General features: G+C 43.2%; 1 protein-coding gene across 2 annotated transcripts; it reads left to right on the top strand.

Moving 5' to 3' along the window:
- On the top strand, positions 1–6,330 carry LOC139564932 (receptor activity-modifying protein 1-like). 2 transcript variants are annotated; one of them, XM_071384860.1, is made up of 6 exons: positions 1–148; positions 982–1,044; positions 1,402–1,452; positions 3,575–3,613; positions 3,874–4,045; positions 4,308–6,330. In XM_071384860.1, exons 1-6 carry the CDS (start codon positions 82–84, stop codon positions 4,555–4,557), a joined length of 642 nt encoding a protein of 213 aa, XP_071240961.1. In that variant the 5' UTR covers positions 1–81; the 3' UTR covers positions 4,558–6,330. The 2 variants fall into 2 exon arrangements, with proteins under 2 accessions (XP_071240961.1, XP_071240962.1); XM_071384861.1 differs by lacking the exons at positions 1–148; positions 982–1,044; positions 1,402–1,452 and adding an exon at positions 3,081–3,256.
- Positions 6,331–15,528: the final 9,198 nt, after the last annotated feature.

Here is a 15,528-nt window from a genome sequence, read left to right as displayed (position 1 = left end):
TTATAGAGCTTTCCTGCAGAAAGGTTGAGATATGTAATCTGGGTCCACCAGGGAAGAGAGACAGAGCAGTGTCAGGCAGAAATGAAAGCCCCTAATCCGTCTCCCGTGTCTTCTTCTTCTTGCTGCTTTCTGCCTCTTCTTCTCTGGGGTAAGTAGATGATTTACAGAGTACTATATGTATATAAAAAGGGCCAGGGGTATGGAGAAGTATGTTGAATTACTAAGAGAAAAAGTATGTCAAATATTGCCCTAGATTTCACCTCTTACAGAAAGTGGAATGCTTAGAAGTAAGGGATTGCAGTAAGAGCTTGGCAGATCTAATATTAGATTCTTTTTTATAGTAGCCTAAACTTAGTGATTTTGATTTGTTAAAAACATTTTCTTGCTCCAATGGTGAAGAAACAGAGGTTAAATATAGATATGACGATGTTATGGATCTGGTGTCTTTCTTGAAGATTTTAAGCAGATTGTTGTTCTAATTTAGAGGATCTGTTTCTACCAACAAATACATAAGATAATGTAGTTGAGATAATCACGGTCTTCACAGAACACAATGTTACAATAACCGTTTAATAAGGAACACCTCAACTTTAGACTCAATTTCCCAGACCAGATCACTCTCCTTCAAAAAAACAAAACAAACCAAGTTATTCAAAGACTACATTAAATAGTTTGTGTTTGAGGAAATGGCTAAACTGTTTCAGACTTTATTCAGAGAACAAAAGGAGGAGACACTCCCTGCCACTGACCAGCTCTCTCTCTTAATTTGTTTCTCTTTCCCACACTCCTCTCTCTGTCTGTCCTATATGTTCATCATTCTTCTATATGTAAAAAAATCTGTCAACTCATTTCTGTATTTCTACTTGCTTGTGTTTGTCTTTGTCTATTTCTCTGACTGTGCACGTGTGAGAATGTGAGTGCACACTTTTCTGTAAAGAACTCTCCATTGACATTGTCCCTGTTTCGTGTCTGTCCCTGTAGCACTGAGCTCTACAGCAGCTGGTCTGATAGGACATTACGAGGCGCCACAAGCTACCACACCAGGTAACTGACTGTTGTCCTCTTCTCATGGTCTCTACATCAACTAACACAACTCATCAATGTCAACTAGTGTTAAAGACCAAGGGAACAACCACACATGTTTTTTGTTAGACTGTCTTCACTTTGACGGGGGTCCCGTTGGGGTCCCGTTGGGGTCCCGTGTGGCTCAGTTTGTAAAGCATGGCGTTTACAACGACAGGGTTGTGGGTTTGATTCCAACAGGGGACCTGTACAAAAAAGTACAAAAATGTATGCACTCACTACTGCAAGTCGCTCTGGATAAGATGTAAATGTAAATGCAATGATAACTACATTTATAACAATACTTTGATTAAACAGTATGTTATTCTCATCAATTAGGTTTCACTTCACGGCATGACTCAACAACATATGCAAACTACCAATACAACGGTAAGTTACCAGATTAATTGAAAACTTTTTAGGCAACAATTTAACACCTATTTCACAATATTGGTATTACACAACATAATGATCACAGATGGATTATGTTGTAAATGTTTGTAATGGTGTAACACCCCATTAATGTTCTAAACAAACATTACCGTCGAGGTTTGTCCTTCGTCATCGCTATCGCGCAACGCTTTGATGTGAAATTATATTTGAATCCATGGGGGACTCTGTTGGACAGGCACTGTAAACACATGGGTTCAGAACAAAACTGGCCAACCTCTTAAAAAAAAAAAAGTAAACCGAGATGCAGCTCTCTGCCAAGAGTCCTAGGCTTCTAGCATAACGTGAAGCCAAGACAAACCTGTGGGGAGGTCCCCACCAGTGGTGGGTCAGCAGCAGCTGACACAAGGCCCATAATTGTCTGGGGTCAAAGGTTAACTGAAACCTCGTTACAGGCAGCCCCCCAACTGGGCTGCACTTCCTGTATTTGTTCACCATTCGCCCCATGTGACGGCTGTGTTCAACACATGAACTCTAGAGTTGTGAAACAACTGGAACTTTGGAGCAGTTAGCTCCCCTTCACTGATCCTCACCCTACGATTTCCTTTTTCTCTCTCTCCGCTCCCCTCCAACTCTGAGCTCCTCCTCTGCTGAAAAGACACATTTCCTGATGTCATTACTAAATCAAAACCGTTGCTCAGCAAACAGATGTGTTCAGGGGCCCAACCACATTGTGTAGCATAGATTGTCCTGAGAATAGATCTTCTAAATCTTTTTAAAGTCACTTTAAATGTTTTTATTTCATCCCAGTAATCGACAAAGACTTGTTATTTTGAAAAACGTCCTTTTTGATAAGGAGCTTGAGATATGAATAATCGTTTTAGTGAGGATGAAGAAGTGGTCTAATGCGTTGTCTTTGAAAAGCAGTATGAAACGGAGACAGTAGTCTGCTGAGGTAACAGTCATGCAGCTCCACATGGCTCAAGGTACTACATAAAGATCCAGAAGGAGTCCACCCATATTCCCAGGCTTATCCTATTGTGTGAACGCTGAAAGTCCTAGTGAGTTGGAGATTTGCATTACCTGCCTGTGGCTGTGGGGTAGATAGAGAGTTGGTCTTTGCAAACAGCTGGCTGACTCTAATAACATCTTCCAGATATGATCACATTAACCCAGATATGAATCCACAGCTGTCTCCACAGCACACCGTGCGGAGTCATGATTACATCCACCCTAAACGCCCTGGTCCTAAATGTTTACTTATGTTTCCGATTTGGCAGAGGCAGCCCTCAAGGCAAATAAATCACAAGCTGCAAGTCAGCCAGACCTTTGACTGTGAGAAATGGAGACAAAAAGTTTGTGAGACTTAAAGAGTAAAAGGTTTTCAGATGTGAGTCCAGCCCAACTTGGGTGTGCTCCCTTTTATTTGAGAGAGAGAGAGAGAGAGAGAGGACAATCTTTTGAGCCTCCACCCCTTTAAAAGGCAAGACAATCCTAAAGAAATGCACTAGAGAGGGGAAGAGCTTGATGCCAAGGCGCAGGGCAGACAGACAGATCCTCGAGCAACATCTGGTAACCTAACCGCGGGATACACCGATCTGACATCTGGTAACCGAGGGTAATGCCGAGTCTAGCTGCTTCCACCCATGTCTAGTTTCCTGTTATGCCTTGCAGGGCTCGGTGTTAGTAGTTCAGGCTCAGTCTAGATGGTCGTCAGTCAGTGGGGGAAACTCTCCTATGTTCACTTTCTCTGACATGAAGGGAGCGCTTGTTTTCTTTGGGATGCTCCTCTCTGTTCTTTCTGGTGAGTGTGTGGGCTCGGCCCGGGCGGCAGCGAACGCACGTCTCGCGTTGCTGGACAGTCAGATTGAGTTGCTGACACGATGTGCGGCAGTAAAGATAACGTTCATTGCATGCTTCGTTTCGATTGGTATCTTAAATGTTACATTGATCATTTGAAAAACAATTTCAGAAGATTTGTTCCTTCTTTAAAAAAGATGTTGAATGACACAGCTGTTCAGTCTGTCTGTTTGAGAGGCTGTTTTTAACAGACATTTCTGTTGTGATTACAACCATTGGTCAGTCAAATGTAACCAAATGTATTGTCATTTTCTCTTCTTAGACGTTATCCTCGAAGAGAGAAGAGTTTCCAGTGGATTAGGTGGGCCATTATTACCTTTCTGACTCTACATGTAGGCTATTTAATAGTGTTGAATCAGAGGTGACACTGCTGTTTCTGCTTGCTGTTAAATCAACATAAGATTAGACTGGGCCTCGTTAGTAATAATGTGTAACCATGAATCTTCGAGACATCCTTCTAATCCTTCATTTTATGGATTCATTTTGGATGATTGGATCATTTCACAGAACTGATTTCCTAACGTTACAGTATTCTCCCTCTCTCTTTCTCTTATTGTACAGGTTGTGGGAATACGTATGTTAACTGTGAACACTACTGTGACGTTTGTGAGTATTATCCCCCAAGGACGGAGTGCTACGCGACCTTATTTAAGGAAACCTGCTACATTAATTTTGTAGTTGCCATGGAGTCATTAAACAACACAGACTGGTGCAACTGGAACAATGTGAAGAGGTAGGCCTAAATGCTTATTTTAATCCATGTATTATTCTGTTTAATTTATTTCTGATCCAACTTATCATGCCGTCGGTCTTGCATTATCACATGCTTAGTTCAAACAGTAGTTTTGAGAAACCCAACACATAGTCAAGTGAAATCAGAGTTAACTCACTCATTAATGGCACATCCATACCATGAAACTCTTAATAATGTCTTTCAGAGCACATAATGTTGCCCTCTCTTGTACTAATAGTACCCCTCCTATCCCTCTCTGTAGGATGTATAACACCTTCACCATGTGCACGGAGGAGATAGCAGAGTGTCTGCTGATCCCCTGGCCCAACAGGATGGTGGAGAATGAGTTTGTAAACATCCACTCCAGGTTCTTCCGGGACTGTCCCAACGAGGCGCTGAGTGACCCCCCGCCAAGCATCGTGTTCGCCCTGGTGATGACCCCCATCTGCCTCATCCCCATCATGGTGGTCCTGGTGGTGCTCAAGACCAAGAACGGAGATGGCAGCTCCTGATAGGACGTCCTGGATCAGTCCTCATCCACCCCGGCTCACCTCCATGTTCAGACTCACTCTCTCCATCCCCTGACTGGGGCCATTGACTCAACTATTTTACAGAGCACTGCTTATCATCTTCCAGCCACTGATGATTGGCTTAGCTCTGTGGAGTCCTATCAAAATAATCTCACAGCCCAAACACCTGACACATGACCTTTATGGATGCACTGATACAGAATGAGTTGTACCACATGAGCATCGTCCAAGGATACAGGGGTTCAAGAAAGGGTCCGTCAGTGTTGTGTAGCGTGTCAGGTCAACATCCTCTGGGTTGCTTCTTGAAAACTCATCTTCTCCACATTCCTCGATGCTCCTCTAACGAAAAGTGGCGACAGCCATGTAAACGTTTCGACTCCCTACACGCCTTAGGAAAGTATTTAAGATAGTAGGGTTTTATGGACTTATGTCATTCTTGACAATCCATTACATTCCATGCCCATCTCCAACTCCCAAAAGTTTTTTTTTTAATACAATATTTTAATTGTTTATATATATATATATATATGTGATTAAAGAATGGCAAAAGTCAGGATATTCTTCAGCATTTGTGGAATTATTGTGGTTAGGGGAGGATGACAGAAGCTGTAAAGCTTGTTAAGAAGACGGAAAAGCGATTTTGTTAGTGGAAATCCTACCCTCTGGCTGGGAAAACGTGAGTCTCGCCTTGCTGGACATTCCAATTGAGTTGATAACCAATGACAAAGGCATTCTGTTTGAGGAATTCCCACTCTCCATTTACCGTACACTCAGAAAAAAAGGTGCTAACTAGAACCTAAAAGGGTTCTTTGGCTGTCCTCGTAGAACCCATTGAAGAACCCTTTTTGGTTCCAGGTAGAAACCTTTTAATAGAACCCCTTTGAGTTCAAAGTAGAACCCTTTCCACAGAGGGCTCTACATGGAACCCAAAAAGGGTTCTCCTACGGGGACAGCCGAAGAACCCTTTTGGAACCCTTTTTTCTAAGAGTGTAGTTCTCCGTATAGGATCTCCATTATGTTTATTTCTGTTTGTAACTACAGAACAAAATGTGATGTACCCTCTCACCTGGTAGCTTTCCTGTCCTTGAATGGGTTTTGTGTATATTAGAATTGTATGATGCTTCTGGAGAGCCCTCTTTACCCCCGAGTGTAAGGTTTAGAATGTATGCAGTATGGGGCCAAGATGAAGGGGTTTGGCCAAGCATTAGTCTGTGAGGAAGGTTGGAGTCAGGAACTAGACACAATGTGTGAGTAGCCTACGCCCAACATGTAGTCTATGAGATCAGTTTCCAGGAATTGTCTATTTCCCAGCATTAAGGGCCCAGCGCCTCAACCTCTCTCTCTCTCTCCCTCTTGACAACGACGGTCCCCACTGTCGCCCATGATGAGCCAGTCGACGCTTGCCTGAGAGATGAATCAAGCACTAGATCAAAAGACTACAAACGTTTGGTCTTCCCCCCGGCTCAGTGTAGCAATGAGCACTGACTGAAGACAGAAGGAAAAACAAATGTCTATCTTTCCCCTTTTATTATGCTGTCGTGAATGACACTGAAAGCATTGAATTGCGTTCAGTTTCAGAAACAAAGAAATATGTATGCTTATGTATTGTATTTCTGCTCTTACTCTGGTCATAAGACTTACAGGACTTTGTACTGTCTGTGAGAGGGGTGTGGGTCTTAGTCAAAGCATAGCCTCTTTCCTTACACAATGTACTGTATATAATTATATTTTGCAATTAAATATGTTAAAGCCAAATCGCTTGACTTTGTTTTGTACGCTACGGAAAGGGATTGCAGAAATAGATATTGTATTGTTGTAAAGTTCGCAGAAGGTCCAAAGTGAAGTCTCCTAACTGGATCTAATTGGGTTAAACCCCCTGCCTTAATGGAATGCACAGCTGATAATACCATATGGATGATTCATCAGGTTTTTACTCATTCAGACCCAGTGCGGAGATGGGTGTTATTGTGAATTCCAAATAGACCCTTTGCCCCTTCACCCTATAGGGCACTCTTGTAGATACAAAAATAATAAATAAAAAAGTATTTGCCCTGTCTTGTGACTGCATGGGTGGCATTTCCACCATTCTTTATTGCAGTCCTGCAAGAGTCCATTGAAGCTGTTTTACTCACAGAACTTAGCTTGTGTGTTTCTGTGTGAGGTCAAATCAAATCAAATCAAATGTATTTATATAACCCTTCTTACATCAGCTGATATCTCAAAGTGCTGTACAGAATAATAATAATCACAGTAGTTGTCGAGGGTGCAGGAAGTCAGCACCTCAGGAGTAAATGTCAGTTGGCTTTTCATAACCGATCATTAAGAGTATCTCTACCGCTCCTGCAGTCTCTAGAGAGTTGAAAACAGCAGGTCTGGGACAGGTAGCACATCCGGTGAACAGGTCAGGGTTCCATAGCCGCAGGCAGAACAGTTGAAACTGGAGCAGCAGCACGGCCAGGTGGACTGGGGACAGCAAGGAGTCATCTTGCCAGGTAGTCCTGAGGCATGGTCCTAGGGCTCAGGTCCTCTGAGAGAGAGAAAGAGAGAATTAGAGAGAGCATACTTAAATTCACACAGGACACCGGATAAGACAGGAGAAGTACTCCAGATATAACAAACTGACCCTAGCCCCCCGACACATAAACTACTGCAGCATAAATACTGGAGGCTGAGACAGGAGGGGTCAGGAGACACTGTGGCCCCATCCAATGATACCCCCGGACAGGGCCAAACAGGAAGGATATAACCCCACCCACTTTGCCAAAGCACAGCCACCAACTTACCATCCTGAGACAAGGCCGAGTATAGCACCCAAAGATCTCCGCCACGGCACAAACCAAGGGGGGGGGGGCACCAACCCAGACAGGAAGATCACGTCAGTGACTCAACCCACTCAAGTGACGCACCCCTCCCAGGGACGTTATGAAAGAGCACCAGTAAGCCAGTGACTCAGCCCCTGTAATAGGGTTAGAGGCAGAGAATCCCAGTGGCGAGAGGGGAACCGGCCAGGCAGAGACAGCAAGAGCGGTTCGTTGCTCCAGAGCCTTTCTGTTCACCTTCACACTCCTGGGCCAGACTACACTCAATCATATGACCCACTGAAGAGATGAGTCTTCAGTAAAGACTTAAAGGTTGAGACCAAGTCTGCGTCTCTCACATGGGTAGGCAGACCATTCCATAAAAATGGAGCTCTATAGGAGAAAGCCCTGCCTCCAGCTGTTTGCTTAGAAATTCTAGGGACAATTAGGAGGCCTGCGTCTTGTGACCGTAGCGTACGTGTAGGTATGTACGGCAGGACCAAATCGGAAAGATAGGTAGGAGCAAGCCCATGTAATGCTTTGTAGGTTAACAGTAAAACCTTGAAATCAGCCCTTGCCTTAACAGGAAGCCAGTGTAGGGAGGCTAGCACTGGAGTAATATGATCCAATTTTTTTGTCAGGATTCTAGCAGCCGTATTTAGCACTAACTGAAGTTTATTTAGTGCTTTATCCGGGTAGCCGGAAAGTAGAGCATTGCAGTAGTCTAACCTAGAAGTAACAAAAGCATGGATTCATTTTTCTGCATCATTTTGGACAGAAAGTTTCTGATTTTTGCAATGTTATGTAGATGGAAAAAAGCTGTCCTTGAAACAGTCTTGATATGTTCGTCAAAAGAGAGATCAGGGTCCAGAGTAACGCCGAGGTCCTTCACAGTTTTATTTGAGACGACTGTACAACCATCAAGATTAATTGTCAGATTCAACAGAAGATCTCTTTGTTTCTTGGGACCTAGAACAAACATCTCTGTTTTGTCCGAGTTTAAAAGTAGATAGTTTGCAGCCATCCACTTCCTTATGTCTGAAACACAGGCTTCTAGCGAGGGCAATTTTGGGGCTTCACCTTGTTTCATTTAAATGTACAGCTGTGTTTCATCCGCATAGCAGTGAAAGTTAACATTATGTTTTCGAATGACATCCCCAAGAGGTAAAATATATAGTGAAAACAATAGTGGTCCCAAAACGGAACCTTGAGGAACACCGAAATGTACAGTTGATTTGTCAGAGAACAAACCATTCACAGAGACAAACTGATATCTTTCCGACAGATAAGATCTAAACCAGGCCAGAACTTGTCCGTGTAGACCAATTTGGGTTTCCAATCTCTCCAAAAGAATGTGGTGATCGATGGTATCAAAGGCAGGTCTCCTCTCGAAGGAAGAAGTGGCAGCAGCTGTGTAATCTACACCCTTATCTGGCATAGACACGACTGTTGGGTGGATCTCTGTGTCTGTCTGGCTGGGTGGGGTGGGAAAGTGTGTTTGATGACCCTCTTCCTCTCTAAAAGTCAGGTCATCCTCACCCCCGCCCTCCTAGTGACCTCACCCACTTCCAGTGTCACTCTTCTGGTCCCAGTGGGTCAGAATCATAGAATTAGAATTTCTAGAATGGACATTCCCATGGTCAGAGGGCATACTGTGTGTCCATTCTGTGAACTATATGTGTATGGTCATAGCACACCTTACCATGCAGGACCAGCCAGTTAGAGCTGGCCATTTCTGCAAGGACCCTATATGCAGAGATCTCATAATACATGCAGATATCTACATCAGCGGCTGGCTTCCCACCTCTCCTCCTTTTGCCTTTGCTCAGGTTTTTGCTCCAACACCCAACCATTGTGAGGTGTGTGTTTGTGTCAGCGGTTGTAGGGGTCATTAAAGAGACATGAGCTTCAGTAGGTGGATGATTGGATAACGATTGCGCTCATAGCCTAGAAGCTCAACAAGCCACCCTCACAGCAGCTGTGAGAGAATACAGCAGAATGGGGCTGTCTGTTAACATCCCAAAAACAGAGGTCCTATGTCAGGTCATCTGATCCTCCACCTGCACCACCCGCATTCTCCTTCTCAGACTCCTCACTTGCCATTGTACCACACTTTAAATACCTTGGAAGCTGTTTTTAACAAGAGCAACCTGCACCTAGACACCAATGTTGCAGTCTACCAGGCAGTGTGTGTATCTACAGTCCTTTATGGATGTGAAACACGGACAGTCTTCAGTCGACACTTAAAACAACTGGAATCCTTTCACATAAAACGCCTCCAACGCGTTTTGAAAGTGACCTGGCAGGACCGTGTTTCACACTTAGAGATCCTGCAAAGGAAACAAAAGCAGGAGCATTGAGGCGTCCATCACACACCAGCAGCTTAGATAACTCGGCCATGCCATCCGGATGCTAGAGGACCGCCTTCCTGGAAAGATGCAGTACAGACAGCTACAACTGGGCCGTCGCACTGGGCAGAAAAAGCACTCTAAAGGATCCCTTGAAGACACTCACTAAAGCAGTGTGGGGTAAACTCTGCCTTCCTAAAGACTGTTGCCACAGACCATTCCACATGGCGTAGGTTCTTCCATCAAGGTGTGCAGTTGGCTGAGGAAAAAAGGACTGAACAGGCCATTGTGTGCTCTGACTGTGGCAGACAGTGCATACCACATCAGATTATACAGTCTTCAGCAAACCCACAAGCAGTAGTGGATGTCATCATCAAATGCGATGGACTACCTTAAGCAAAGTAAGTAAGGAGTCATTTAAGAGGCTTGCTTGGCTAGACTACTTGAAAAAAAGTGATTTCTTTCTTCTTGCAAGACATTGCCCTCTAGAGGTTAGTCTCTCAAATAACATTTCAAAGCTATTCCATCCAGACGTTCAAAATGATTGAGACTTATTGACACTTAAATTAATCTGATTTAGTTTAAAGTTGCAAAAAAAAAAAAAAAAGGCATTTAACAAAGACTGAAACCCTTTGAATCGCAAAGACACTTTGGGTCTGTGTTCAGTCCCTCATTCATTCGATTCAAGATTATTACAAAATATTAGATACATTTTGATACATATACCAGGTATATCTAAATTCCTGGTTACTATTGTTAACTATTATGTCATTAAACATACATGATTAATCTGAATCCCAAACTAATTCAATGCCAATAATGTAAGCAATTTGAGATAGTTCTCTGAGCACATCTGTCTTTCACAAAGTACTCAGTTCACTCGGACATAATAGGCCGTCATGAGTGGAATCTCAGCGGCAGACCAACTTTAGTAACATCCTGGTACATTCTCACCTGTCCTCCAACAGACAGAAAAGTACATACTGCTGTCCCAGTTGCTCCTGCTGCTCCTACTCCAAACCTTCTTCCTGCCATTCCTGCTGCAACACGAGACACCCCAGCTGCCCAAACTGCCCCCATCAGAGCCCCTAATGTGGATTCTGCCTCAAGCATAGGTGAGATCTTCTGAATGGCCGCTATCGTTGCACTTCCAGCAGCCCAGGCACCCAAATACATTTTACCTGCTCCATCATAGCGTCACAGATCAATCAATAACAACACTCCAAAATAACCAATCCAAACAGCTGAGTTGTCAACACTCCAGTGAAGATGCCTTAAATCGAAACATAGCTTGCGTTTGTGGATTCTAGTGTCTCTAGGAGCAACTCATCTGCTAGATAGAGGGAGTGAGAACAACATTTTCTAAAAACCTTTTTGTTTCTTTGTTCTTCAAAACCACATAATCAAACCAACTGTACCCTTAACACAGTGCTCTTCATACAGAGATCTTATTGTGTATTCTTTGATCATATAACAGCAAAAACAAACACTTGATATGAGATTAATCTACACGCATAAACAATAACAGCATGATGTTAAAGGGCAATTCCTCCTCTTTTCAACATCATTTTCATCATCTCCAGCACTGAACCAGTGTCTACATACACTACATGACCAAATGTCGAACATCTCAAAGGGAGGAAGGCTTTCCACTAGATGTTGAAACATTGCTGCGAGGACTTGCTTCCATTCAGCCACAAGAGCATTAGTGAGGTCGGGCACTGATGTTTGGTGATTAGGCCTGGCTCGCAGTCGGCGTTCCAATTCATCCCAAAGGTGTTCGATGGGGTTGAGGTCAGGGCTCTGTGCAGGCCAGTCAAGTTCTTCCACACCGATCTCTACAAACCATTTCTGGACCTCGCTTTATGCACGGAGACATTGTCATGCTGAAAAAGGAAAGGGCCTTCCCCAAACTGTCACAAAGTTGGAAGCACAGAATCGTCTAGAATTTCATTGTATGCTTCACAGGAACTAAGAAGCCTAGCCCGAACCATGAAAAACAGCCCCAGACCATTATTCCTCATCCACCAAACTTTACAGTTGATGCTATGCATTCAGGCAGGTAGAGTTCTCCTGATATCCGCGAAACCCAGATTTGTCCGTCAGACTGCCAGATGGTGAAGCGTCATTCATCACTCCAGAGGACTCGTTTCCACTGCTCCAGTGGTTTACACCACTCCAGCCGACGCTTTGCATTGCGAATGGTGATCTTAGGCTTGTGTGTGGCTGCTTGGCCATGGAAACCCATTTTATGTGCTGATGTTGCTTCCAGAGGCAGTTTGGAACTCGGTAGTGAGTGTTGCAACAGAGGACAGGCAGCACTTGGCTGTCCCAATGTGGCCTACCACTTTGAGGTAAGCCATAGGAAGCTTCATGAAGTAGTTACCTGGAATACATTTCAATTAACAGGTGTGCCTTGTTAAAAGTTAATATGTGGAATTTCTTTCCTTCTTAATGCGTTTGAGCCAATCAGTTGTGTTGTGACAAGGTAGGAGTGATATAGAGAAGATAGCCCTATTTGGCTAAACACCAAGTCCATATTATGGCAAGAACAGCTCAAATAAACATAGAGAAACGACAGTCCATCATTACTTTAAGACATGAAGGTCAGTCAATCCGGAAAATTTCAACAACTTTGAAAGTTTCTTCAAGTGCAGTCTCAAAAACCATTGAGCGTTATGATGAAACTGGCTCTCATGAGGACCGCCACAGAAAAGGAAGACCCAGAGTTACCACTGCTGTAGAGGATACGTTCATTAGAGTTGATTGCAGCCCAAATAAATGCTTCATGGAGTTCAAGTAACAGACACATCACAACATGAACTGTTCAAAGGAGACTGTGTGAATCAGGCCTTCATGGTCGAATTACTGCAAAGAAACCACTACTAAAGGACACCAATAAGAAGAAGAGACTTGCTTGGGCCATGAAACACAAGCAATCGACATTAGACCGGTGGAAATCTGTCCATTGGTCAGGTGATTCCAAATTTGAGATATTTGGTTCCAACCGCCGTGTCTTTGTGAGATGCAGAGTAGGTGAGCGGATGATCTCCGCATGTGTGGTTCCCACCGTGAAGCATGGAGGAGGAGGTGTGATGGTGTGGGGGTGGTTTGCTGGTGACACTGTATGTGATTTATTTAGAATTCAAGGCACACTTAACCAGCATGGTTACCACAGCATTGTGCAGCGATACGCCATCCCATCTGGTTTACACTTGGGACTATCATTTGTTTTTCAACAGGACAATGACCCAACACACCTCCAGGCTGTGTAAGGGCTATTTGACCAAGAAGGAGAGTGATGGAGTGCTGCATCAGATGACCTGACCTCCACAATCACCCGACCTCAACCCAATTGAAATGATTTGTGATGAGTTGGACCACAGAGTGAAGGAAAAGCAGGCAACAAGTGCTAAGCATATGTGGGAACTCCTTCAAAACCGTTGGAAAATACTTCCAGGTGAAGCTGGTTGAGAGAATGCCAAGAGTGTGCAAATCTGTCATCAAAGCAAAAGGTGGCTATTTTGAAGAACCTAAATAAAATATATTTACTTTTTTGGTTACTACATTATTCATATCTGTTATTTCATAGTTTTGATGTCTTCACTATTATTCTACAATGTAGAAACTGGTAAAAATAAAGAAAAATCCTTGAATGAGTAGGTGTGTCCAAACTTTTGACCAGTACTTTGACCGGTCAACCCACGGTTGAAGTATATATATATACTTTTTTTGGTAGGGGGCCCCTAGTGGTCCTGATGGGCCAAACAAAGCATTGTTACGGGCTGCCCCACGGTCCCCAGTTTGCTCTGCCATGATATACATCTATACCTTTGGTTTCCCATCCAGGTTTTTAACCAAGCCCAATCCTTCTAAGCTTTGATAGTTGCCACTGACTATTACCATTGTGGTATCTTGAGAATGATTCTTGAGAGATCTCCACTTAATGCCACTCAATTCTCCACTCAATTGTCCACTCAATTCGCTGTTACTATTGAAGTCATTCCAAAGGGTAGGTTTAACATAGCAAATGAAATTTGACCATACTTTATCACTCATAACATCAATGATGCTATTTAGGCCTATATCGCATTTGCGAGGTCATCAACTGAAAATATACACTACAGCTGACAACTAAACCAAAAACCAGACATTGTTTTTTTATTGGAATTTGGTTATGCTTCGTGATAACACATTAGGGAATTCAACAAACTTTTCGCTGGCTTTTTGAGTTCACGAAAATGGATCGCTCCTACAGCCAGTGAGTCAATTGGCCATGGCTTGCTATATAAAGCAGGCAGACAGGCTTCTAGGCATTCAGTTTGATTGAACATTGGAATGGGCAAAACGAGTGACCTAAGCGACTTTGAGCGTGGTAGTGTCATGCGCGCCGGATCCAGTATCTCAGAAACAGCCGCCCTCCTGGGCTTTCCACGCACGACAGCGTCAAGGGTTTACCGAGAATGGTGCAACAAACAAAAAACATCTAGTCAGCGGCAGTCCTGTGGCTCAAAACAACTCGTGGATGAGAGAGGTTGAAGGAGAAAGGCAATAATCATGCAAGCTAACAGGCCACAAACAGACAAATAACGGGGCAGTACAACAGAACAGAGGTGTGCAGAACGGAATGTTGCATATGCACAAAGGAGAGTAGTTGCAGCTTTTAATATTTGTTTTTCCTATTTTGATCATCATGATGTATTTTGATCATCATGATGTATTTTGATCATCATGATGTATTTTGATCATCATGATGGTGTCCGCAATGAAGATCTATTTTATTACATCGGATGTAGACTAACTTGACTTTTTTTTCAACTTGACTCAAGAGGTATGGTTGTGTTATTATTTGTGCAGGCAGTCGTGTTCTTTTGATAATGTGTTATCATTATATTTATGATGAATGTATTTGCTGTTCTGAGAAAGCAACTACATTTTGAAAATGCATTTAGTGTTATGCAAAAACACCCCTGAGTTCCGTGCCTTGTGTACACTCTTTTGAAGATCGACGACATTGTTAAAATAATGCTGTGAGATGTCTCAACGTGCAGATTAAAGGGAAGGGATTCAAGTCAAGTGATATAGAAGAGACTTCTCCAGGGCCTCATCGTTTCCTAGATCTACTGCTGACATAGGCTGACATGTCGCTGGCGGCTGTTCCCCTCTCTTCTCCCTGCTTCCCTCCCTGGGAAAGGACCAGAGCGTTATGCGACAAAGCAGGATCAATAAGTTAGCCCGCTGACTTTGATAAACAACCCAAAACAACAATAGATTTGACGTTTCATTAAGAAAGCTCAACTCAGACATGTATATTTGATTGTTGATTCAATTAGACCATGCCCGTTCGAAAGGGCGTCTTTCTGAAAAATATGAAGTTGCTTCTGAATGTTTTGTCAAGCTAGCTGGCTCAGCTCATTAATCATCTCATCCATATGGTGTACACACCCCTCTATGGACCCGTTCACTTACGTAACACCAGTCATATCTGACATATACTTGGATTCATTTATGCTTTTCAAGTCCTTTCATTTCACATTGGTGGGATAACCTAAAGGCAGAAGAAGCTTAGTCTGTAAACACATCCAAACAGATCCAACGATGTGTTTGGATGCAATATGCAAATGATGACATTAAGGTTACCAATTGCATTAGGGAACTAAATCTGTGACTAAATAGGTAGGTACAAGATCACAAACGATGTATACATAATCTGGGTATTTGCATTTCAATGCGAGTTCAGCCATAATTGGTCTGTGGGATTGTGCCCTGTTTATTCTGGTAAGAACTGGATCACCGGCTGTCTCATG

Source organism: Salvelinus alpinus, chromosome 36 (assembly GCF_045679555.1).
Source record: "Salvelinus alpinus chromosome 36, SLU_Salpinus.1, whole genome shotgun sequence".
Taxonomy (NCBI): Eukaryota; Metazoa; Chordata; class Actinopteri; order Salmoniformes; family Salmonidae; genus Salvelinus; species Salvelinus alpinus.
Note: the sequence above shows the minus strand (reverse complement) of the source record. Positions and strands in the feature narration are given on the sequence as shown.